This window comes from Delphinus delphis, chromosome 4 (assembly GCF_949987515.2).
Source record: "Delphinus delphis chromosome 4, mDelDel1.2, whole genome shotgun sequence".
NCBI classification, from domain to species: Eukaryota; Metazoa; Chordata; class Mammalia; order Artiodactyla; family Delphinidae; genus Delphinus; species Delphinus delphis.
In genome coordinates this window covers 127,097,018-127,124,458 of record NC_082686.1, presented here as the reverse complement: position 1 = coordinate 127,124,458, position 27,441 = coordinate 127,097,018, and the positions used below count along the sequence as shown (strand labels likewise).

The 27,441-nt window shown below is 39.3% G+C and overlaps 1 protein-coding gene across 1 annotated transcript in view; it reads right to left on the bottom strand.

Annotated features, from left to right (window-relative positions):
• Positions 1 to 27,441, bottom strand: part of MED12L (mediator complex subunit 12L) — a 308,809-nt gene that overhangs the window by 2,394 nt on the left and 278,974 nt on the right. Inside the window, exons 33-41 of the mRNA XM_060011436.1 lie at positions 26,462 to 26,571; positions 26,130 to 26,265; positions 25,179 to 25,340; positions 22,985 to 23,347; positions 21,109 to 21,265; positions 17,566 to 17,777; positions 4,072 to 4,161; positions 2,173 to 2,405; positions 613 to 769 (exon numbers count right to left, since the gene is read on the bottom strand). Of these exons, the coding sequence (XP_059867419.1) occupies positions 613 to 769; positions 2,173 to 2,405; positions 4,072 to 4,161; positions 17,566 to 17,777; positions 21,109 to 21,265; positions 22,985 to 23,347; positions 25,179 to 25,340; positions 26,130 to 26,265; positions 26,462 to 26,571 (1,620 nt within the window). The remainder of the gene's footprint in view (positions 1 to 612; positions 770 to 2,172; positions 2,406 to 4,071; positions 4,162 to 17,565; positions 17,778 to 21,108; positions 21,266 to 22,984; positions 23,348 to 25,178; positions 25,341 to 26,129; positions 26,266 to 26,461; positions 26,572 to 27,441) is intronic.

The following is a 27,441-nucleotide window of genomic DNA, read 5'->3' as shown; positions in this document are numbered from 1 at the left end:
GCAAATGGAACAGATAAACCTAACAGCCTATATTCCCTAAACAAGGGAGGGAGAAGCCGGAATGTGTTAAGGGGAGGAGCCCTTTATCTAGGAGACTCAAATATTTATGACAAATAAGTGAAGGACAGCTCTCTGGATTCTACCAGAGACAGGATGAAATATCCCTTTGAAGTATCCTACCTACATAACTCCAACTTCACAGCCCAATCAGACTAGAGGTGTTAAACAGAAAATTTTTTGGATCACAGACCCCTCTAGAAATCTGAACAAAAACTCTGGACGGCTTGACTGTTTCTAAAAAATACACATGTAAGAAATTTTGAACTCAAATTGCATGGCCTCTAGTCAAACAGTGACTGGGGAAGCTGAGGCTTACACTCCTAAGATAAAGGCATCCAGCTACCCTCCCGAACCTTTGTGAAAGGGCAAGGATGGTCTGCAAAATGTACTCTTCGGTCCGCGACCTGGCAGATGCACAGAGAAAGGAAGACCCCTGCCGAACTGGAACTAAATTACCCCAGTTAGGTCCCAGCAATTAAAGTCTGAAGTGTCTGTTATTTCTTATGACCGCTGAGGACCCCACACACATTGCACTCACTCCCAGCTCCATACCTGGAGGGGCCTCTGCTGCTGTCGCACCTGTGGCTGTCTGGGCCTCACTGGGTCCTGAGACAGGGACACCGAGGGAAGGTTTGGATGCACGGAAGTCAGCACCGCATCCAGTCCTCCACCCACCAGAGGGCTCTGCTGAAGCGACTGATGATTCAGTCTGGTCAAGAATAAAGAACTTGTTTTCAGGCCCAAGCATACTGTCAAATGTTTATCATCAGTGCCACTGGCACACTGCACACACTCACAAAGAAGCCATCATGTTCAGTAATCACTATGTACAATTCAAATGCAATAAAGACCAGTGGTTAAGGTAACCTAGATTCCCAGGGACACATGGTATCATAGGTCTTCAGACAGCAAATGGCACAGGTGGGATTTAAACCCAGAACTTCGGGGCTCTGAAGTTCAAGTTCTTAGGCAACGTGCTATGCTGCCACTTATTAGACAAATAATAAACATGGTGCATGTTTTCCAAATTCATTTATTTTCCCAAATGTGTTACCAACGACCCTGCCAACTTTCCAAACAGTGATTACTAGAGTTGACCTGCAATCTTTGATGGTAACACACGGGAGTCCAGCTGCCGTCCACTGTAGTGCAGCAATCTGCATGAAACTGAGTTCTCCTAGACCCACGCCATCCAACAGAACTTCCTACGGTGACCGAAATGCCTCCACCTGTGCTGTCCAATGAGATAGCCACTGGCCACCAGGACCAGCTGTATCATTTCTGGGTCTCAGTGCAAAACAAGAATGCAGGGCTCTCTGATCAAAAATCAGTAAGAATTTCAAGCGGGTGACGATAGAGCATTACAATCAACCATGCGGGTCTTCTAAACACAGCGCCCTATGGGACTGCGCAGGTCACACACCTTCGAAGCTGGCCCTGCTGGCCACATGTGGTTCATGAACACTTGACATGTGACTAGCGTGACAGAGAACTGAGGAGCTTTAACTTAACTTTAATTAGTCTAAATTTAAACAGCCCACGTGGCTGGCAGCTGCTATAATGGACAGTGCGGTTATACGCTATGTACTACATCGACAAGATCCAATTAAAGCAAAAACGGAGTAAGAGTCTTTTCATGATCCGGTTTTGCCAGCCATTCCTGAGGTGGAAAAGGTAGAAACTAAGATATGTGACAAAAGTGTTATGGGCACCGTGCACAACGAGTATTGCAGATCAACATATTCTAGTAAGGCACTGCTAAGGATAATCAACAATTTTTAATCTTAGATATTTATTGCCAAAAAACCTTTTTAAAAGAGGAGGAAAAAAAGAACATTGGAGCTAACATGGTGGTATCATTGAAAAATATTACACAAATACTATGGGAGATGTGAGTCAAACAATAAGGGACTTGAAAGGAATAAACGAGATGGGGCACTGCTTCTTTTGAACCACAATCTGGATGCTGCTGAAGATGAGATGACGATGAAAATTATATGCAAATAGGCAAGCTCATAGGAACAATTATAAAGCACCATGTCCTAGAAGAAGCACGGTAAAGGCGAGAATTTGAGTGTCCACCACTGCCATCATTATTTCCACATGCATCACCTCTGAGAGCCACTCAGGGGCTGCAGGTACGGCGACGCCTGCTGCTGAACGTAGCCACTCGGCGGCTGCTGCTGCATCTGTCTGAGTCTTTCCATTAGCGCTGGGTTGGAATGCGCAGCCGGATAGGTTCTGGAATTATAGGTAGGAGACAGGACCACGCTGCCAGCCTGCTGCTGAGGGGTCTGCTGCAAAGGCATCTGCGTTCCGTACATCGTATAGCCCTGGGGCATGGTCTGCAGGCAGGCACAAGGAAGGAAGTCAATGTTTTGATTTGCCCCCAGCTTTCCTATCGCTAAGATATCGAGGGCAAAAACAAAGCCAGGAGGAGCCCCCTGAAATTCGCCGTTCTCAAAGACTCTTTTTAACTCAAAATACAAGGAAGAGCACTCTGGAGGCAGAGAGAGGAGCCCAAAAGTTATACAATGAACTGTTTGTATAATGATTCACCAGAAATTTCAATTAAAGAGCAAAAGGAATCCTCACTTGGTTAAGAGATCAGTTTTAAGCTCAGTTGCTTATTTTGAGGAAAGGAAGGGCAGGTTTCTGCACAGAAATAATCAGGCAAGCATCTCTACCTTTAGTGCACAGATGGCATCAATGTTCAACAGATCCCAAGCATCATTAATGTTGTTTCCAAAATTAACCAGAAGAGTTACTCATGCTCAATGTAAATTAAAATCATGGAGTACACTTTCCTTGTATGTAACTACACTTCCTCGGATCTAATGAATTTGTCTGTAGTAACCAACCAGTTAACAAGAACAACAACAACAAAAACAATCAATTACCTTAACCAGAGAATAAGGGTGTCATTGGTGACTATTCAATAATCTCTAGTTCTGGTTGGACTGCAGCCTGTTTCAGCACTCTACCAATAATCGTTAATATATGAGTGGCTGATTCTCCAAATCTTGACACCCAATGTAAATGAAAAGCTTCAGGTTCTGCTGCGTCACTATCTACAATTTACAGAACAGAGTGCTGATTAAAATAGAAGAGGACTGCTCTTCAGGTCCTCAAAGTACCACATTTTAAGGTAGTTGAATGGCTCTGACTTGGAAGACAGAGTGAGGGACGATGACCTTCCTGCAGGCAGCGTGCAGGGATACAGGCTGTGTGGCTCGGTGCCTGTGAAGGCCAACCTTGGCCTTCCTTTCAGCTGCGGACACAGTATGAACCGCTGGCCTAACTAGAGGCCTTGCCAACATCCCTGGCCTCCTGATTATCCCTCCCTGAGAGGGACAGAGTACAAGGATATGGAAGCAGAAATGACAAAATATTAGAAAAAATAGCTCAAGATTTGCATCATATTAAGGCAAATCTATCATTTGCTGAATAACTGCTGTGTATCTATCTGGTGCTTTGCTAGTTCCATAGGTTGTCTTAAATCCCCACAATGTTCCTCTCTATTTTACAGAGAAGGAAACCAAGACTCAGAGTAACTCGCACAATGTTACACAGCTTGTAGATTGTCAGGAATTTTGTCAAGGTCTGATGCCAAGGCCAATTATCTTCTTATTCTACCATGATTCCTCTTCGAAGCTATCTTTGAATATCATAAATTCAATCATGAATTACATCATTATACATTATAACATAAGTACCCTGGCTGGGACTGTTCATCATTTCAATATCTACCATCATCATTAATAGAAAGGTATGAACTGATATTTCTGATTCAAGAATTTCCTAAAATGTTGCATGCCCTTTAATCAATCCTGAGACTTGTTTAATAATCACTGGTAAAGCTTTGTTTTTGAAATGTCAATTATAATCTATAAGCAGAAGTGACTAAGTTCTATACCCCATGAGGGAATTGATACCCTACTTACCTAGTTCCCCCCTTCAAATAAAGAGCATTAAAAATCCCAGCAGCACCTACAAAGCAAACATGGGTACCTGTGCTTGCTGCAGACCTGGATACTGGGGGAGCTGAGGGGAGGGCCGTGCTTGAGCAGCAAAGAGAGCAGCCTGGTCCCCCGGCTGGCCCTGGAAGACAAAGCCAAGGCGGCTCTTGATCATAACAGCAAGGGCATGATCCGAGCTCCTGGTTAATTACCCCCAAAACCCCTGACACCATGCCCTATGTGAGAACAACACTTGCAGATTGCAACCTGCATTGAATACTATTTCTCATCAATTTCCTATTAACAGTAGAGATTGCTACACTTATTATTTCTTCCAAAGACGACTACAGATGTCCCCAGTGATCACACATACATAAACACAAGCCCAAATAATCAATGGTCTGCTCATCAGAGAGGCTCTGAGTCAGCTTTCCTGTACACTCCAGGGTACAAATGTCCCTCTAGAGTAAAAGGCATGAGTCTCTAAGTGTGAAATCTGAAACCACAGAGTTGCCTCATCCTGTGCCCATAAGTAAGAGAACACGTGGTACACGCAGATGGCATATACTACCTTCATGACTTTTTAATGATGTTTCTTCAGAGGGACCTAAAAATTGCCTATTTAGCCATGTATGCAAGGGATGAATTTGGGATCTCTTATGACTCTAATAATCAATGAAAATGTATAATAAGTTAATATCAAATACAGTTCTAACCAACTACAATGTAAAATAAAACCAATTAACATCTGTTCACCAGTCTTAATTTAATACATGTTTTGGCCTGAGGAAAAATAAATATGTTCCTAAGAGCAGCAGTATGTATTTTACATTTTGGCGGCAGAACCTATTTCATGGAAGCTTGCGGTATTAATCACAGAAGGAGGCCAAGCTTCCGACCACCCCTTGGTTTTTTCAGGACTTACTAATGACGAAGAAATGGGGTTTATTCTAGGATATTTCACCACTGTTTTATATCACAGATGTCCTCGTTTTTTCTAAGTGCTAAAATACAGTTATATTAAAAACCAATTTTAATGTTCTGGGAAAGTAGTGCAGCTATTTCTGGCAGGGAGAAAGGTATAAACATTTAGCTTAAGAGGGAGAACACCAACCATTATTAAGCATCTACTATGTGCCAGGGACTGGGCTTCTTGTTCTTATTCCCATTCTCTCACAGGAACTCTGCAGGGAGGGGACATCATCCCCATTTTCTTCAGGTAGGAAAAGCCAGGCTCAAAGAGCCTAGGTAGCTTAGCGAACTCACCCAGCTAGACCTGGCTAAGCCGTGAGCGCTCAGGTAAGTCTGCCTCCAAAGCCTAGGGTTTCTTCCATTATGATGAGATGCCTCCATATGTGATATCAAGGATGAAAATATTTAAAATTTCATTTAGTGCTTATTCTTAAGGGACATAGAGCCTTGTAAACTCACCCCAATAAGAAACCAAAAGGAGACTCTTTATTAAGACTTGTTAATGAGATTTTGAAATGAAACGTATACATCAGACGGTGAAGCCTTTTCTCTGATCCCCACATGAAATCACTCGAGGGCAGTTAAGAAACTTCGGCCTCTCCGAAGGCGGCTCTCCACCCATACGTGGACCAAACACAAATTTCTGGGAGCATCTACCATGGTATCTACATGTAACGGCTTCAACAAGAATCTAACTTTCCAGCGTAGGGTACCATGAAGATACTCTGAGCCTTTAGCTGATTAATCTAAGTGCAATTATATCCCTATTTGCTTAAGTCTAAGAAAAATAGCCCAAACTCCCTCTAGGAGAGCTCATGCCACGGGAGTGTGGCTATCTGGAGCCTACAAGTATTGCCCCGAAGTATCCAAATGGCCCTTGATCCTCCAAACACTAAGCCAGGGAGTCATTAAATCAACCAGATCTTTACATGCCGCTCCTCGACTTGGTGCTCCCCAACAGCATTGTCCAAGGTCCCTGAAACATATACTGCTGTGCCTCTTGGTGGGGATAAATATACGTCTATTATCATTTTTACAGAAGAAAAGAAAAATGAATTATTTCTGTGAGTTAGAATCTTGAGATCCCTAAGTAGTCTAAAACACCCAGGCCCTTTTTTGCCTTGGAGGGAAACAAGATGCGATGTGCCTGTGACAGAGGCATGCGGATACATAAAACAGATGTTTTTTAACTCTTTACTCTTCCTTTGCTTGTTGAAGAACCTTAGGAAACAAACTATGACTTATATGTAGTGGTGGATCTGAGTTACTGGGCAACACTCTTTTATTGACAAAGAACAGTGGAGATTTTGGAAATTTAAGAAATACGAATTTAAAAACATCTACATTTTTAAAAATCACAAAATTAACATTCAAGGAAAAACACTATAACTTTGAAAAAAAAGCAAGAAGAGAGGGGTGAAAAATTTCAAATCAGTTTTACACTCTAAAATTCATGTACTCTTCAGTGAACCATTTTTAGTCTAAAGGTAAACTATTTATTTGTAAATAGACTATATTCCCTCCCATCGCCATTTCCCACCCCCCCACCCAACTCGCTACTTAAGTACAGTAGGTAAGGGTTCTAACATTCAATACCCTCCCTGAGGAAATCACAAACACCTCACGTTGGCCAGCAGCGCTCGCCAAGGGCTTTTATCGTCATATTTGCCCTCAATGAAAAATACCCATCTCTTCTCCCAAACGGAAATGACCTCCTCCTGCTCTCTGGTTTTCCCAGAATAATGACAGGAACAAATTATTTAAATTTGTAGAAATAGTTCAATCTGTTGAGTAAGGAATGAATGACCAAGAAGTTCTTTAGTAACTTGAAAGATTTTACAGATGCTAAACGAGGACCATAATGCGGCAATAGGTAAGAAAACTAAATATAGTAAGAGTCTTAAAATGTTAGTAGGGATGGTTTTGCTGCATTCAGGAAGGGACTATATAAGGTATCATCTGAACTGGGACAGGCCAGGAGAATGGGGGCAAAGTGAGACCATGCCTGGCAAATTGTAACTTACGGTCACCTGCGTCGTACATAATCTACTTATCTGTTATTTTCTGAAAACTATCTAAGCTTTATCTGACTTTTTTTTTTTTTTAAATCAGTTCCTAGCACTGTGTCTGGCATATAGTAAGTGCTCTATAAATATCTATTGAGGAAACCTAAGATCTAAGATTTAACTTAGTTTATCTGTTAAACAAGAGTTCCAGAGGTAAACTGAGATTTATATTTCAGGATAAATTAGTTTACCAAGTGCTTTCCAATTGCCCCATATTTTTAAGTACCATCTTTTGTTTTGAAAACTCACTTTTTAATTTAATTTTTAGCATCTGTCATTCTAATGATTTCTTCTTTCTGCCTTCATTAATACCTGGAGAGTAGCTCAATTGCCCCTCTTGATTTATTCTGCTTAACTGCAACAATCAGAGGCAACATTAAGTTCACACTTTTGTGGTTGTAAAGGAGGCTGGTTTCTGAGGGAATATCTGTGTCTAGCCAGGGGCCACATTGTGCTCCGGCTCCAGCTCCCCTGGCTCAGGTACCCAACGTACACGTGCTAAGAGAGTGAGCCACAGTTAACTGGGAAATTCTGATAGCTACATGAACCCATCTCTGCATTGCTACCCAGGGTAAATTCCTACATGTGGTCTCTCTCGTCTGTTTTTACACATTTTGCTTTAGGCTTGCCTCTGGGTAAGAAACAGAAATCTATTATATTTTCTAAAATTTCCACTTCCTAAAAACTTTTAAAAAAGCTGTGCTGTTCAATACTGACTCATCTTGCTGGTCTTTATAAGAACAATTCTCTCTCTTACTGCTTTATTTTTAATTAGACAAGAGAAGCATCTGAGCTCAGAGAGATGTAGACTCAAAACCTCTTGCATAATTTGAAATGAATACATCCAGTAAGTTAAAAAAATTTTTGATAAATCATCCTCAAAGATAATTTTCAATCTTCTGGGTCTTGTTCTCTTCATTAGTTCACTCTCTCAGTCAACTGAGAAAATGTGAGGGTCTCTTTCTAAAGGAGAATTGGTTATAGCTCCAATTAGCAGACAGTTACAATCAGCAGCATTTCAGAATCAGGGATCTTCTATCCACTCGATTCACTAGTAATGAGTTTTTTTCAAATCCTTATTTAGTAACTTTCCAATAGTGTTTAAGGGTTGCAAGTAGAGAGACAAGTTGTGCCTGAAAAACCACAGCCAGATGTTGTGACTCTGTTTCTGAAAATGCTGATTTAGGAATAATAATAAAAGTCACCCAACGAAAACCAGTGGGTAATGTTTCACGAGTCAACTAGCAAAAAGGGTTTTACTTGTGATGACTGGTTTGGAAGGTACTGGGTAATGGTGCCCAAGGTTAAACAACAAGTGGCGTGAACCCCAAGTTTTGGTCGTCACATTATACGGGTGTATTTTGATTGCAGGCAATAGATACACAGAAAATTCTATCATTAAAAGAGGTCCTGTTGACCAGTTATGCTTAATTCTTTTATAAAGCTTCCCATCAAATATAACTTGGTTGGCAATCGATTAACAGTAACATTAACTGCTGGAACCACCTGATTCATTTTGAAATAAACACATGTCATACAATAATGAACTTTTACAATATATTCTGTTAACATGCCCATAAAGGAGGAATATAACATATTGATTGATTGAGTATACATACACATTCATTAAATTCCTGATATTGGAGAATATTAAAGAAAAATAAGAATGGTGAAAAGGACAGCAAAGATATATATACACATTTCCATTTATTTGAATGAATATATAGATCATATAACCTTTTGACTTTAAATACCTGATGAACAAAATATTGTGTCTGTTTTTTTAAAAAGTAAAATCAATGGTAGATGCAAATTGTATTCTGTTCAAATTACATTATCATCTGAACAATAAATGCCCTACAGCAAACATAAGCTACCTGAAAGATATTTTTTTTAAATTTGATCGTTTAATTCAAGTTTTTTTAAAAACAAAAACCTCGCCTGCTCTCTGTACAAGTGTCAAGAAAAATTGATAGAAAAATTGACTGCTTTCAGAAAAGTCTCCAAACTTTCCTTTGTTGAAAGAACTATTAAAGAAATTGCCTATATGACAGTATTTCATAACTGAGATATTTTCAAAGCTTGTATATGCCATTAAGGATATTTTCACCAATGTATAGAAAATGTTACCCATTAAATTGGCAGTGAAACGAGTTGACTTACATTCACATCTGAGATGTGTGCTCTTTTTTATTCTAATGCTTCTTGGGTTTATGTTGTGGGTTGGCTAGCTGATACAGAAACCTATAAGTAATTTAATGCGAAACATGCATTCTTCGCTAGCCCAGGCAAAGCAGTAGAGATGAAGTCTTATGACATGCATGCACAAGACCTATGCTCAAAAAAAACACCTTCTCCATACCGGAAAGAAAATAGAGATGATGCGTTCTGTTGAGAATTTAGGAAGAACCAGTGAGTGGGATGTGATGAGAAGGGCATGTTTCATAACCACGGTTTTCATTATCTTGCATTGGCCTGTGAGTCAGCATGCCATGCGTTCCTCTACTAATGAGGTGAGTTATCGCAGAGAGAAGCGAGAGCTCGGGAACAGATGGGTTCAGAACTGGGACTGAGATGAAGGTACACGAACTGGCCTATGTTCCCAAGCCCAGGCCACGAACGTCCACTGGTTTCGATACCATACACGTATATGATGAAAATCATGAGGCAATCAAAGGGGACAACTTTCAGAAATAAATTCTGTTAAAGTGAACATGGTCAATGCATTCATGATTCTGTGTTACAGTCTCAAACATAAACCAAGTGAGTAACAGTGAAATGAAGACTATAATAATTACCAGCTAGAGGGGAATAACCTGCTTCTCATTCTGATGTTCAAAGAATAATGCTATAAAAGTTTACTTAAAGAAAAAAAAAAAAAAAAAAGTAAAAGGAATGACAGACAGCAGGGGTGTTACCATTATGTTGTCAAAGTCTTCCAGAAGGGAGACAGCAGAGTTACAGAAGTCCTACAGAAAGGGGACAGCAAGAAAACGGCAGACAATACAGATAAGATTGTTTAGCCTAATGATGTGGGTAGCCAAAATACATAAGAATTAGTTCATTTTAAAACAATGTTTCAGGGAGTCAAGACTTAAAAAACCCAGGCCCTAAGAGTTCATATTAATTTATATGCCAAACAATATCACCATAGGCTGGGACACAGATAAATAATATGGCAATAGTCATATAATGGAATAGCACATCCTGGAGGTTGAACAGGGACATACAAGAAGTAGGGGGGCTATCAGACCCAGATACCTTCCCGAAGCTAAGGGATGCTCGCACCTTGGTGTAAGCAAAAGAGCGCCCAAGTCCTTCCCAGCCCAGAGCCGGGGGAGAAGCGCTCAGGACATTTGGGTCACATGAAACACACAAGACATTAAGTGAACAAGTCATATATTATTGGAGGATGTCATTAGATAGCTCCATCCCCAGTAAATGCAAATGAAAACAGAGCATCAGTTTAACCACACATTCAATCAAGCAACATAGACAACAAATATTCAGAGTGCCACTGGTGTTTACACGCTAACAGGGAGTCTAATTTAGAAAAAGGGAACCATATGCTGGGGAAAAATATTCCTGTTTCTCAGGTCAATGATCCCCTTGCTTAATCATCTTTATGAATGAATTCTAAGTGACACTTAGTCTGAGACATTAAAATTTTTCTGTTCACTGAATTTCAGAAATAGAGATGAGGCAAAAAATTCATAACCCTAATGGAAAAAAAGAAAAGTATTTTATTATACTAAGAACGAGAAATCATAGGAGGAATTTCCCAACAAATAATATCTATTCTCACCATTTTAGGGGTAGGTACATAATTCATTGCATCTATTCATTTGTCTTTATATCCAACTACCACCTTTGTATTAGTGGTTCACTCTCTCAGCCCTCTACCCCTGTCTTCTCCCCGTTCATAAACATCAAGCTGTGTACACCATCTACGAGATCACGACAGTTGCACAATCATAATGTCAGCAAACGACATGGGTGCCTTCCTTATCCTTCAAGTAAATAGCGAAATACCAGATATTAAGTAATAAGCAGAGCATCTACTTTCCTGGACATGGTTTCCACCCAAGGAACAAAATGACAGGGTTTAGGACATATTTACTAGCTCAGTGTTTTTTGTCCTCCTAAGTTCATTTTGTCACTGAGATGTATGAAAATTGTACTTCTCTGAGTCAATGCATTAAAGATTCTTGTCAAAACTCAAGATTTGTTTCAACAAGTCTATTTTGTACACCTTTACCAACTAAGAACCAAATTAGTTTGAAAATATGCTCAAATTATAGAATCAGGAAAATTACAGAAGGGAAAACTTAAATTGCTGGTAAAGTTATAAAACATGCCTAAACTCACAGGTAATAAGAAAATGCAAGTTAAAATCATGTAACGCAACACGATTTCACCTGCTCTGAATGAGGAAATTAAGGTCTGACAATATCAAGGGTTAGTGGAGGTTGAGGAGGAAAGAAAACGCTCATTTATAACCGACGGGAAGCACCACCACTTTGGAAATTAAATCCGCATTTCCACTTGCACGTACGTACCCTACAACTCGGCACGTGCAGAAGACACGGACAAAAATGTCTACCGTAGCACGGTTAACAGTAACAAACAATTGGAAATAACTGAAATGATCATCAACAGAATGGATAAATGTTAATACTCGTAATGGAAGAGTATCCAACCAGGACAAGCAAATACATAAAACCAAGTATAACAAGGTAGATATAATTAAAAATTAGTCAAAACAAAAAAGTTACAAAACAGTACAAAAATACCTGTGTGAGACTATCATAATGTAAAGTTTCAAATCTGAAAGTAATACTATATAATGTTTATGTCCATGGATGCAAAAATATGTAGTAAAAATATAAAAGACATTCATAAGAAAGAAAAACATGAAATTCATGGTAGTGATTACCTCTTTTTCTTTATGAGACAAGGGTCCTCATCCACGTCTGTAAAGTTTTATGTAATAAAAGAATGATCTAGAGCAAATGTGGCCGAACATTATTATTTAATAAAGCTAGGTGGTAAGTACATTAGTGTTTGCTATATTATTGTCTATTCTTGCACGTTTGAAAAACACTGCTAAAAAGAGTGAGTAGGAGGTAAAGAGCAAAAGGAAGGAAACAGATATTCCAAGGTGATACCATATCCAGAAGGTAGATCAATTACCAGACCAAAAAGGATGGCTGCTCAACTGAAATGAGCGTCATCAATCCAAGAGGCGTGCTTTCAGGATGTTACAGAGACACTTTTGCCAAGGAGCTGACAACTCTGGAAGGCTCTGACTCAGTCAGTGTTCTTTCATTAAATTACTTAATTCCTTTATTTGGATACACAGTGACGGCACCTGCTCCATGGTTAGATAACCAAGTGTTCTTACCAGTAACCACCAGCTATAACTGAGCACATCATTTCTGTCTGTCAGAAATCTTCCTCTTTAATATAATGAAAACCCTTAGGATTCATTATCTGTAGCCAACAATCAATTGCTTTCTTCCAAATGTGTCTCAATCAAATTAAGCTAAACGTACCTTTTATCTTTCACTGGTCTCTCAGAATAAACTGTCTAGCAGTGATTATTACAAAGAACACAAGATGATTTTGTGCGTTGAAAGGGAGAAGTCAGGATAAAGTGATATCATAAATCAAGGCACAAAATTAAGTTCTCTTCCTGTATCAAAACTTAAGATTCCCTTCAAAAGCCCCTTCTCTAGAATACTGATAAGGTGGGGGGGGGGGGGCGGGGGAGGGGAAGAAATTACCTTGTGTCAGAAGAAAAATATGAGGTATAAGAAAAAGGTGACTGAAAAACAATTTAAGCAGCATTTGGCATTATTATAACCAACATTCTATATTTTATGACAGGTCTCATGGGATATGTGGAAAATAAAATATTACAGTGATATTTTTATAACAGTGAAATTGGAATCAGTCCCTCTAAAGTTTGTATCACAGAATTTAGATGGTAAAAACATACTGCTCTAAGAAACCAAAATGGCTATTAGGAAAACTAAACAATCTTCAACATTCCTTTTTCTTGGTCTCTTCTACTGGTGGCCACCGAACACCAATCATATATAGGGACAATTAATGTAATTATACAAGTAAAGCACATACTATAAGCCAGCCACCGTTCTAAGGGCTGTTACAGACGTTAAATCATTAATTTCACAAGAACCCTGTGGAGTAAATGTTGCATTAGCTCCATTTTATAGACGAGCCTCTGAGGCACAGAAAGGTGACAAAATCACTATACTGGGTCCCATTTAAATAAGGGACACTGAGTAAGGAATGGAGGGGGGGAGACTTTCTACTTCCTTGGATGAAGACTACAACTGAGAAAAATGACAAGTTTCCTCACCTAACATCTTTGTGCATGTTAATATGCACTAAAGCTGTAAGAAAATACAGCTGATTATAATAACAGTCACTACATCAAATAACTTGGTTAACAATACCTAACAATATCCATGCTATTTAGCACCTGTTTTCTAGACACTATTGGTACATTCCTAAGGAAGTGTAAGACGGTTCATAACAGAAAATTTCATGACCAACTGAAGCTGGTATTCAGTCTCTGTAGCAGAATCAGAATTATTCTATAATGGTTCTCTAGTTTTCATTGTGCACCATCTAAGGCTAGATCTTCCTACACACATCAACTCTGTCCATTACATGTAAAGAGGCTAAGGGGACTCTGCAAGGTCTGAGATGTATCCAGAATTCAGGAATTTGTGCCCTCTCTGCCCCATCTAGGTTTTCAAAACAACCATAGCAGAGGTTGCTGTTGGGAGAAGTTTCTGGAAGCACTCAGAGGAAGAGGTACGAGATGAGTCTGTGGATAAAAATCAGGTTGCTAAGGATCAAGGCTACTAAGAAACTCCAGCGTTCTGGAAATAGCTGCTCAAAACATGAATTCATTCAATAAACATCTCATAGATTTCTATCCTCTGCTCAGTAGGTGGAAAGATGATACAAAGTATTGTAAGACCCAATGCCTGACCTAAGAAGAGGGGGCCAGCCGGGGGTCACCGTACAACCAGCCTGAGAAGCTAGAGTCACATCCAAGGCTTGGAGCAACCGGTCAGTCTTTAAAAGCAGCTGCTACAATTCCAAGATAAGTTTTGAAGGTTAAGTAATTTGAAATTCTCCAACATGTTTGTTACATTTAAGAAAATGGATTCTGTAATTAGAAAATTTGTAGGATAAGGAGGAAAATGATACCTATTTCATCTTCTCTATAAGAAGCCAAAAACTGAAAGAAAAAAAAACAAACCCACAAGTTTGTATGTAGCTAGAGAGAATCACATTCTGTGTATGCGTTTAATCCGAGAAAATGCTACTGCCAAAATCTGAATCAACATTTCTTACTATGAAGGATATGGGTCAGTGCTTACTAGAAAAACAACGAATTGCATCCAGAATCATATATGAAAACACTGTTATCAATATCCCTTATATTCCATGTAATTCTGCCTTTATTCTAGATTTTTAAAGATTACCATGAGGCGAATTTTTTTGTGCCACGATACCACAGTTAGCTAGATTCTAGGTATACTAATCCATGATCTACTGGGAGAGAGGAAAGGGGCTAACGTTTCCCTCAGAACCTCCTCGGTGCAGGCACTCTAGCAGATGCTACATACAAGTCTCATCTACTCTATGGAGGACCACTCCATCCTGCGACTGCACCCCGTATGCATTTCTCTTCCTTTACAGAATTCTATTTTTCTCAATTATCCAACACTTCAAGAATGGTGAGGGAGGAAAAAACATGTCTGCTTCTGAAAGCCCTTCAGAAACTCCAAAGCAAGTTTCAACAGTTAAAGAAAGAACATGGGGGAGAGGGAGAGGTGACTATTATACAGGCAAACCTTGGAGGTACTGCGGATTTGGTTCTAGGCCACCGCAATAAAGTGAATGCCTCGATCAAGAGAGTCACTTGAAGTTTTTGGTTTCCCAGTGCATATAAAGGCTATGTTAAAATTATACTGTAGTCTAGTAAGTGTGCAATAGTATGATGTCTTTTAAAAAGTACATTTTAATTTAAAAAAATACTTCATTGCTAAAAAATGCTAACCATCATCTGATCCTCCAGTGAGTCATAGTAATAACGTCAAAGATCACTGATCACAGATCACCATAACAAATATAATAACAAAAAAGTCTGAAATATTGCAAGTACTACCAAAATGTAACACAGAGACACAAAGTCAGCAAATACTGTTGGAAAAACAGTGCCGAGACTTGCTCAATGCAGGGTTACCACAACCCTTCAGTTTGCAAGAAGTGTAATATCTGTGGAGTGCCACAAAGCGAAAGCACAGTAAAACAAGGTATGCCAGTACAATCACTGTTACGAAGCTGAGCTTTTATTACTTGAAGAAAGAACTCCTGACTTCTCAAAAGGAAAAAAAAAAAAAAAAAAGCAAGATAAAAGGAAAGAAAAGAAAAATCCAACATGTGACAGAGTTGCTACAAAAGAATCAGTTAAAAAAAAGAATGCATTATCAGTTAATTCCTATTGGTACCAGCAGTACAACCCTAGATGGTATGAAAGAATAGTCAGGTATTTTTGAGTGTTGTGAGTAATGGGGTCCTACAGTGACGTTTTAGGTCGTAAGTCTACCTTCTCCAAACATGCAAGGATATTTCTGAATACGCGAAGATTATTCTATTGAATCCCCTTTAAAAAAATTTTTTTTTTTTGCTTTAGGGGAAATAGCTTGTCATGGCTTGTGTCAGGAAGTGAACTTCTGAGGACAGGTGTTTCACCTATAAATGACACAGTGAGCTCCTGCCCAATTAGAGACATTCAAAACTGAACCCAGCAGTAATAGATTGAAAGTGGGCTATTAATAAGTCAAATTCTACCTTTTGATAAAAAGGTAGATAGGAAAAAATAAACATTTCTTATTGGAAGGTAAATTTTACTTAGGCTTAAATTACTTTAAAAGCAAACTGAATTCATTCTAGTAGAATAATTATTCGACTTCCAGTAAATTTTTTCTTGATAAGGATTGGAAACAGTGATGTAACTTATTTTCATTCATCCCCAAGAAGAGCTAAAATCCCACTGAGGTTTTAAATGACTCCAAACATGCTGCCTATTTAGAGAAAAATCAAGGCTTCTTAAGGATTTTAATCAAATCTTCATCACTTCTGTGTAAGAAGTAACTTAGGCCCGTGTTTCCTGACACCCAGGGAGTTTGAGTGATCAAAAATCTCTCAGAGCTCAGGGGGAGACAAGCATGTAGTGACTGTTGTTTGTATTCTCATGTGGTTCAAACTAGATTCCTCTCTCCTGTCCTTCTTATAACACAGGTTAGAACAAATAATAAATTAAAAAAAGGAAAAGAACCATTTTTAAGACGGCATAACTAGCCCTACCACTCCCATCCCCCAAATCACTAAGTGGACTTCATGCAGAAATGCCACAAGTTGTACAATGGAGACACGTCTAGAAAGTTACTCAGAACACAAAGAATATTTTTAAAAGCGTTAGAATTCCTTGCTAATTTGAAAATCGGTGGTTGTTCTTAGAGCAGGATACACTTGTAGACTGGCTACTTCCTTTGAGGATCATAAAGTACCTCACTCAAGGGTTGCTGTGAGATCTAAGACAATCAATACATTAAAGTTCTCAAAAAAGTAAGTGCTCTCATCGTGTTAGCGGCTACCGTCAGCACCACCATAGTGCAATTGTTCTAAGAAAAACCGGAAAACACAAAAAGTGTACAGAAACTGGAAGAAAAAGCACATTCTCACCTCCCGCTTTTTACTTTAACATATTTGTACAGATTGGTGGGTTATTTATGAGTCTATACTAAGTTTCGTGTGACTTCCACCAATGTTAAACAATCACTATCATTTTAAAATTTATAGAAGATGGGGTTATAGGGCATAAAAATAGAAATAATATAAATCAAGAGTTAAAGATATCCATATGCTGACTGTCACTTGTAGTGTATGTATTCTTTGCCTACTGTAGATCTTGTGAAGTATATACTAAAAACAGAGTCTGTGCAGTACAGGGCACTGTAGGAGAAAACCTAGGAAACATCAGGGCTTCAGAGCTACAACATCAAAGTAATACATCAAATAATAATACGTGAAAGTAGAGCTAAAAGGAGTACGGAATATGGTGATAACGATAATAGGGAATGAGTGCTCAGAGAAGGTCACTTCAAGGGTGAAAGTCCTGCAGCTTCCAAGTGACTAGAAAATCATTAGCTCTCCTTTTTGTTTTGAGGCATACTTTGAATGAACCTAAGACATTTCAAGTCCTTATCTGATCCATGATAATAGTAAAATACAAGGGGGGGAGAAGCATGTATCAACCTGTACGAGAGAGATCCACGTGCACTCGCTCGCACAGGTAAACAGGCGTGCACGTGCAGCAAGAATCTGTCACATCCCCACTCTCATCCTGAGCTAGAGGAACTAATGAAACGTGGAGGAGGACACTGCTGATCGGGACAAACCTGTTGGAAAGGTCGCGTCTGGGCTTGCCTGAGAAGCCGCTGTTGCTGCTGCTGCTGCAGAAGCTTCATCTGTATCAACTGCTGCTGCGACGTGATGGCGTGAAGGGAGGGCGGCTGCATCACGGCCCCCGAGCGCCGCTGCAGCATGTTGGACAGAGCTTGCTTGGTATTGGTGGGGACAAAGGAGCCCGCGGGGTCCAACCTGGAGCCACCTACAAAAGCAACCGGAAGGAAGGGCTTTCTGCGCATGTTAATGCAATAGGTCTTCCTTACTTTATTAAAACACAGAAGTCTCACCCCGAGCCTCACCTGAGGAGCTCAGTGGGAAGTAGGGCACTGCCCCACCCTCTACAAATATCAAAGATCCCTAAGGGTTGCATAAATTCCAAACGATGGGGAGGGTGACGTCTAGTGAATGATAATATCTGAATGACTTCACAGAGGGCCCACTTTGGTTGGTAAAGTGAAACGCCCCGAGATGCAGAGTCACTGGCACAATTTCAGAATCATGTGGGTTCTAAATTATGCGAGGCGCCCCGGGGACACGTCACTTGCACAAAATGTATTGCCTTCGTGGGGTATTTTATCAAGTGTGCTAAGCCAGGCATAGAGACCCTTTTGGAACTTTAAACCCTTTTGAAGTTCATGGTATTTAAGTTTCTTTACCACAGCAAAATAAAAATGCCTGTTTTTCGGTAGAGAAGCATGACAAAACTTTAAAAACCTGAAATGCTCGGAAGCTTCAAATACCATGATTCTAAAGACAAAACACATTGTTTTTGAAGGGTAGACGTCAAATAAACAAGAAACATTAATTATAGCTTAAAAAAACAAATGGAAACCTTAACATATTTGCATATATAATCTGCCAAATGCCTTTAAGAGGAAAAAAAATTTCAACATTTACTGGCTTCAAGTAGGTGCCAATCCTTCACTCACCAGATAGTTTATATTCTTGAATGTATGTGAATAAGAAAACTTCTACATAAATACCTTACAAATGTTATATTTTTTCTTTAAACCAACTTGTATGATGGAAACAAACATTTCAACACTGATCACTGAAAAAGCCCACATTCTTTTAAAGACTCAGCGTCACAATCAGCAATATGATTTATGAAGTCATTCAGCAGCATTTGAAGAACATTTGGAAAAAAAGTGGGAGGTCAATTTGAGTAACATGACAAGGTAACTTTTGTTGAAGAATTGGAAATATACTAATACAACTTTATTGACTCATTTTATAAGTAAGAGACATTCTTTTTAAAGATTAGGCTATGATCTACTTCTAATTTCCCTCATTTTTCTATAATCTTATACCTCTGAGTCAGCTAAAGAAATAAGATATAATAAATACACTGACGCCCTCTGTATAGTCTCACCGAATTAATTTCCTCCCCATCTCTCACCAAATGCTCTTTATTATTCACATGCATTTCCTTATAATTTTACCATCTTGGAGTGTATACATGAGAGAGAGAGATTGCTAAAGATATGTGTGTGTGTGTGTGTGTGTGTGTGTGTGTGTGTGTGTGTGTGTGTGTGTTGGGGGGGGAAGGGCACTGTTTTGCATTTTTAAGAATGTATGAATGCAAGCAGATGGTACATACTCTTCCTCAACTCCATAGGATTTAAAACTTTATGAAAATCTATTAATTCACACATGTAAAATCCTCATAATTAATTGTTTTCTTCAATTCTTTTTCTTACATGTCATGATACCTAAGACTTACCTAATACCTAAAGTTCCTCAACTTATAAACACCTTTTACAGTATTCTAGGGGGAAAAGGGTATGTGCCTTTTAAAATACTTAGCCTTCAATTTATAGACAGTCCTTGTGTTTGATTTCAATATCTAAAAAGTTTAAAAATGCTTAAATTCACAAGGACTTTGGAATTAAAGAGAGAAAGTCAAAAGAGAGGATGAGCCCTTATTATTTTCCACATTTACCACTGCCTAGTCTGTTCTTTCTTTTGTCGTCTACATTCTATTCACTCAATAACCTATTTTTAAGACCCCACTACAAGCCGGACACTGCTCTAAGTTCTGGGCATACTATAGTGAGCCATGAGAAAAAATACCTGCCCTCATGGAGCTTACATTCTGGAGAAGGCAGATAATAAACCAGGAAGTAAGTAAAATATAGATAGAGTCTATAAGCAAGTGCCGGTGCTAGAAAGAAACTGAAGGAAGTGGAGGGGAACAGAGAGGCCAGGGAAAGGGTGTGGTTTACAGTTTAAAACAGGGTGGTCAGTGCAGGCCTCAACCCAAAGGAAGCAGGCAGTGAGCATGCAGGTATCTGAGGGAGCCCACTCCAGGCAGGGGCCAGCATGTGCAAAAGCCCTGAGGTAGGATATGTTAAGATCACTCACTGAACCTGTCTGTTGTGTCAGGCTATCTTCTAAATGCTGTATTTTTAAAAACTCACTGTAAATTATATATGTGTGTTTGTCTGTGTATGTAATATAAAACTTATTTCATCCTTCAAAGAAAGAATGAGCATTTTCATCCATTCTGCTTACTGCAATACCCTAACAACTAAAACTGTATCTGGCACACGATGAACGAAGCTCAGTACATGTTGTTGAATGGATAATTGAATCACCCACACTGTGAGGGTATATGTTAGCACGTCCACTTTACAGATGATCAGACTGAGGCACAGAGAAGCTAAGACATGGTGGAGATGATACAGTCAGAGGGTGGTAGAGCCAGAGTTGAAGCAGAACTGTAACTCCCAGACCAGCTCTCTTAACCACAGATTCAGAGGACAAAATATGGATTCTCCCCTACCGTAAGCCAAGAATCAAAATGTCATCCTCCAATTACAATAAAAATCACAATATAATACAGAACACAGTAAGGAAAAATTATTATTTGTTAGAATGTCACATCCTAACAAAATGCAGGTTGAGATCTCAAAATAAACTGTTTCACAGAAACAGGCAAACTTTCATTTAGAAAGAAAAAATTAAATTCATTTCTAATTAAGAGACTTCTTTATTCAGAAAAATCTTTATTCTAGATATAAAATCTACTTGGGCTTGAATCAAAGCAATACTAACATTTACTGTGAATACGGTAGGATTTCTTACTGATATCTATTTGCTGCACCAAACTTCTGAGATCCTTCGTGGTATAAACAATTTAAAAGTTATAACATGAGGAAACAATAAAAGACACTAAAATAGTGTCTAATAATTGAAAATGCTGATAAGAATTATATCTGATAAAAGCACACGCAAATTTCACAACACAAAACTTTATCAACTTTTTATCTTATAGCTGAGATGTGCATCAGGGGCTAATCTCCTTCTGACATTGGATGAAAATTCCAAAAGCGACACATGAACTAGTCACTGAAACTGAAATCTTAGAAGAAGGAAAAAACACCTTGAGTGGAGGGAAATTCCAGACATGTCCACTGAGTGCTCACTTCTGGAAATGTGCAAGTTGTGTGGAGGTTTCAGTTTAAAAGCAAAGAGAACCCCAAGCTATTTCTCACCTCGGAGTCCCCTGACTACGCTCCGTCTTCACATACCTGGAGTGAGAGCTTGGCTCTGAAGGAAAAGGCCGGGCTGCTGGGGCTGACCCATGAGGTTGTAGCCCCACAAGGTGGACTGTGGGTGATGCATCATCTGGGAGGAGACGGGTGAGTAGTTGGGAGGCACTCGGTACATGTTGCTCTGTGGATACTCCTTCAACACAGGGTTAAAGAAAAAAACAGTTACTTAACTCCACACGCCACAAAGATAATTAACGCAAATTCCTCCTATCACATTACTTGAGAGAGCTCCTATCCCAGCAGTCGGCATATTCTCTGCAAAACACTCATTTAAATTAAAACTCTTCCTTGACTTAAAATGTACATGGCTACAGCAGGGGAAGTTGAAAAAGGATCTCTTCTGCACTCTGTGTTTAAAATACTAAAAGCACATTTGGAACACCACCCACGGCCGAGAAAGTGTCTTTAGGGGCTGAATCTCCCGCTCACTGCATCTTACAAGGCTTTCCTGATACCTTGTACCTGGATGAGAATTAGCCAGAAAGGCCCACAGTACTTCAGAACCAGTCTCCAGCCTAGACAGTGTCTTAGTTCCAACTTTCAGTACAGCACTCTAAAGAAGTAGATTCCCCTTCCATCTTGTCCCCTTCCGCCCCTCACCACACTTCTTGCCCAGGGCTTTCTCTTCCTTGGAGCAACTGCAAAGCCTCTAAGGATCACACCTGAATGCCTCAATTCCTCCTTCTCCAGCCCTGAAGGATGAAAGGAAAACTAAAGGTTCAGTTCCCTGCAATATACCCGATTGAAAAGAGGCAGCTTCAGGAAAAGTATGGGAGAAAGGGACATGACCAGGATGCACCTGGGGAATGAGATGAGTCTGAGGTCTTTTAAAGCATCTGAAAGGAACAGAAATGCATCCATGTGGATAGACAGGCTAGGAGACCCAGACTCGGGGGAGTGGCAGTCTGAACCTTACTAAAACAGTCTGGACCTTTTTCAAAACAGAGGGATATTGGTAGGAAGGCTACACGAGAAGAGGGCACTGACATTCAAGTGGCATCCAAAAGCGATGGTGGTCATTTCTAGAATAATATTAATCACCAAGCTATCAGCTAGGAAAAAATGTTTTGGTTTTGACATAGGTGAACAATACCAATAATTAGTCATGATGACTGAACAACAACTTGTGAATATTTCTTCCACTGGACAACAAGAACGCTCTCGAATTTTATAGAAAAATGTCACAAGTTCCCTCTCAAATATTTTCAGGTGAGTTTAAATGGAAAGCTATTTTACATGTTAATTCTATAAAATTATTTCTAAGTTACCATCTCATAGATTTCTCTTTTTTCCAGAAAAGGTTGCTCTAGGTAGGGAAGGCTAACAGGGAAACAAGAGGTAAAACTGTTTCAAATTATGTTTACTTCTTATAAAGTCTGAAAATATGGTAAAAAGTAGAATATAAAGGACAGTAAGATGGAAATGGTAAACTAGGAAATCTCAGAATCATCCTATTAGATAGATCAGATGGGGTTTTATCTAGGGAAAACAAAGAGTTTTCTATGTTAATTTACTATAGATACCAACTGCCCAAAATACAAAAAATATTTTAGACACCTCATAATAAAAATATGTACGAGGATGAGATTTTATAGGTCAAAAAATTCAAGTTTCAAATTTGAGAAATTGTGAGACAGTGAAACATTCATATTATTCACAACTGAAGCCTAAAATTAAACCAAGTTATGAAAAGTAGAGGAGGTTCTGTTGATGACATCTGAGCCGTCAGGACAGCTTACAAATAGGCTTATACTGCGCCTAGGAATGTTTCTTAGGGATATAATTCAGGAACTAGTAAATCTGCTAGGAGACGCTAACGTGCCCAAGACCTCTCTCTACTTCCCGTACTCACATCAACTCTCGAGCTGGATTTCGTCTTGCGCTTCCTTCCCTTTGTCTTCTTCTCTTCATCTGTTGTGGTTTTTCCTTGATCTGACAGCTCAGCTGATTTCCTCTCCGGTTCCTGAGAAATGGGAGATGTAGGCCCTTCCTCTTCCTCCTCAGGGGGCAGGGGCAGCGGCTCGAGGTAGTAACTTCGCGGCTTGGGCATGGGGTGTGTGTGATACAGGAGGAGGTGATGCTGTTCCTCGTACTTGATGACCTTCCGGTCCACTCGGACAGTCCCGAACCAGGCCCAGGACAGAGGAGCTGGGTTCTTCTGACCCTCAAACAAATCCCATGGGGACACCTTCTGCTTCGTGGAGACCTGGAGACCCTGTGGTGAAAAAATGCGCTATGACCACATGCTCAGATCTTTGCCTGACTCGGAGGCCAGGCTTGCTTGGGACATGGATTCAGAGAACATTCTGCCTCGTGGGGGCCTTAGAGAACTCTAGCACAAGGCAGACGGGCTAAGTGATGAGTCCAGGCTGACACTAGATCACTGAGAGCGGCGGCTACAATCCAGACCTTTAACTCCAGTTCTACGGTCCTTTATACGACACTGTTCAGGCTGTGACACCAGACAGTACAGTAGATTTTACTGTAAATGGCATTTTTTTCCATTTGGTTTTCTTTTTTCGCAAAAAAAAAAAAAATTCTAAGAAACACTGCAAAGGTGATCTTACTATACTGAACTGTAAACCTTTGGAATCTATTGCTTTTAAGATGAAACAAAACTTAGGAGTCAAGTTATAGTCAACCTCTAATTGGGTTGGACTTTGATGCAATACAGGCACCTTTCAGGTACTTACTTGGGCAGTCTCTGAATAGTTAAGTAATATTATTACAGAATTAACTTGCACCAACAGGTACAAATAAAGACCTTCAATTCAAGCTTATCTCTACTGAGTGTAGAAGAAGAAATGTTATTCTGTTTCTGAAAATAAAAGTTTCTTATTTTTAACATTAATTGGCACTGTCCCTTGGTCCTTTCCCTGGCACACCAATCTGAAAAAAATTTTTCTTCCAAGTGACCCTGAAAATAACTGCTCAAGTTACTTTGAATAACTTATGAATGCTCCCGTTCCAAAGCTACACACACTCTTCCACGGTGGCTTCATCCAAAACCAAGGCTCACTTACCATCTGTATTTTGACTGCTTCCTAATATCTGTCTTGACATTAGACCTCTTTCCTGGGTGCCAAGACCATGTATCCAAATGTGTCACCACTGGAGAGCCCACCAGCACTGCGAACTCAACCTGCCCCTGACTCTAGTCTTGCCTCTCTCCACAACCGTGCGGGTACCAGCACTCAGGGCGCTGATTTACTGCAGCGCTGCATCTTGCCTACAAGCGACAGTCTGTCATGCCTTTGCACAAACACTTCCCCGTGCCTGTACCACACTCCGCCTTAACTCCTGGCTGACTCTTAATCCTCCAAAATGATTCAAGCGTCAATTTTCCTAAGGATCCTGTTCTGACTACCTACGCCACATCTGAATGTGTTGGCCCCTTGTCAGCTTCCCCTAGCACTCCGTACCAGGACACACAAATCTCACCACACCGTAATCGTCTACTTCCTCTTAAGGGTAGGAACTCTGTCTTTCATCCCTGTGATCTCAGAAATCTGTGGCCGCTCAGTGTTCACTGAAAGAGTAACTGACCACTCTTCTCATATTCTAGAGAACCACGTTTAATATCTTATATATATATCAAGTGTTCATTAAATATTGTTCAGTTGATAAGGAAATAAAGTGCCCTCACTTTAAAAAAAATTTGTTTACTCAAAATAGTCACTACATGAAGACTTTACCAATAAAAACTTTCTCATCTATTAAACGTATTATTCTGTTTCCAATTCTGCAGTAAAATCAAACCCCATCTTTGCTTTTTTTTTTACATTAAGGTTTTACTTACTTTTCCCTTGGTGGGCTTCAGAAATTCACTTAAATTCAGGAACAGTTTTAAATGAAGATCTTCAAAGATCATTATCTGTATGATAATGCCAATAACCGTTGCATTTAAATGACAAGGATATGTTTTAAAAAATCAAGAAACAATAAAGTTAAGATGTTTTACATGCCCTATAGGAAGACAAGAAAATGCATTTTGTCTTTGTAAGTTCATGCATTTTTATATATAAGAAACAAACATTTACTCTTGCCTGTTTTTTGTCTATAGAGTCGAATCCAGCAATTTTGTTTCCTTTTGTGTCAATCAAGGAGCCCATAGGTTCACAAGTGATGACATCACATGTCTGTTTTGGCAAAGGTAGCAACTGTCGAACTTTGTCAATACTTTCTGACCGCTTGTCTCCCAGCTCTTTCTAAAAAAAAAAGGGAGAGAGAAGTAAGACAGAAATTACAATAAAGGCAAAAGTTAACAAGAAGGAAGTTCCATTTCCTTTTTTATAGCTGGAATGTTCTTTAACCTTGAAGACGGTCTATGGGGCAGCTTTCATTGAGAGTGGTGAGGATGTTTCATTTCTTCTATTTAAGTAGAAAATAGAACACATATAAGGACACCCTTGTTACACAACACACATCAGAGTGCTGAAATGACAAAAATCCAGAGTAGCATTTGCAACCAGAAGGCAGGAGCTGCAGCACGGAACACATTCCCCAACCCAGGGTCAGACCTCAAGGTAACCATTGGTTATTTTATTAGTAAGGTCATCGGGTATGTTAATTTTTTTTCCTGCATTGTTTGTTTGCACTTTATTTCAAAGACTGTGTTAGTGGCTGGTCAAATGAATTGAATTTAGAAATATCAATGCAAATGTTTATTTTTCAACTGCATGCTGCCAGTCGAAGGCCAAATTATCCTAAATCTAACGTTGGCATTTTGGTTATACATTTGATAAGGGATTTCTAAAGTTCCTTAAGAAATTAAATGTTTTATGAATATAATTATTTTAAGAAAAATCTCCAAGTTATATATACTTATAACTTTTGGGTACTGGGAAGCTGAGGTAAAGCAAATAGCAAAATAATCACATTACATTAAGTTGAATGCAATAAATAGTATCTAATTTAAGGAGTGACAAGATAACATGCACTAAATAACAAATCCATAAACAATGAGAACCCACAATATAAGCAGGTCACAAACTTACTTTCAGTTTCTTTACTAAGTTCATGTATGCACGTTTGTTCTCTTCAGATCCCCCTGGGGATGCATTTGATAGGTCAGAGGCCAATGTTCCATTGATTAAAACACCCAGCATGTCAAGAACTGTTGTGAATAATTCACTAGGAGGAGAAAGAAAGCATTTGCACCTTAAAGCAAAACCAAGACACTCTTAAATAACTGAGCATTTTTATTTAAGGCACAGAATTATTAGTGGTACCGAAGAATATACGATGTGATAGAATTTGTAGTCAGTATATCAAAGCCTTCACTACACACGCATGCAGCAAAATCAGTGTGAAATGAATAAGAACATACTTGTTAGTGTGCATGTCGACGGTTCCAGAAGTAATGATCTGAAGGAGAAGAAGGGCCCAATCTGTCGTCCACTGGGTGCTTCTCTGCACTGTGTCAAACATTCCTCCCACCTTGCACATAAAAAATACAATGAAAAAATATGCACGGTGTTACAGAGAAAATACCACCCTCACCACTTTATGCAACCAAATTTTGATTGGTTTAAAAATTTTTTTAAAAGGTACTCTAGTTTATGGATTATCTTGTCTTCTCTCTCACCTAGCTATATATTTGCTACTCTTTTTGGTTCCATTAGAACAGGAACTGGTCATTCCAAAAAAAAAAAAAAAGAAAGGGGTACTCTAGTGTAGACATGTCATCAACATGAATTACATACTAGTATAATTAGCTTTCTTTTGTCCCTAAATTTCATGATATCCAGTTTCATGACGTAATTTTCATCTAATTAAAGCTGAATAGATCAAAACCGCGGGACTCAATTATCTACAACTTTGTGTTGTCAGTTACTATTGAATCTAAGCCTGTTGTCATAATAACACTTGGAAATACCCAGTAACAGAGAAGTAAAGACAAGCGCCCAGGGCTGCTTGTTCACGCGCGGGAATTAATAGCAAATATCAGGCAAGCCATCTTCCAGAGTAGCTTTTATCTGGGCTGTACACTGAGAAAAGGAAAAGTCAGAGGAATGTGCAGTGGGCAAGGAATTTTAAACTTCTATAAAACCTCCCTGTGGGGATTTGTCTTTATGACCAATTTGATGGAAAGTTTGATAAAATTTTGCCTTAAAGGACGTTTTAATACAGTTTTTAAGCAAGTACGGTAAAAGCTAACACATCTCAAATTAGTTCTCTAAGACCTACTCTTGGCACAAATGGAAAAGAGAGAGAGATTCACTGCGGGTGAGGCGCAGAGGGCAACCCAATGCCTAAAATACCTACTGCTGTCCAGAAGCCAGACCAGACAGGAAGGACAGTGGCCAG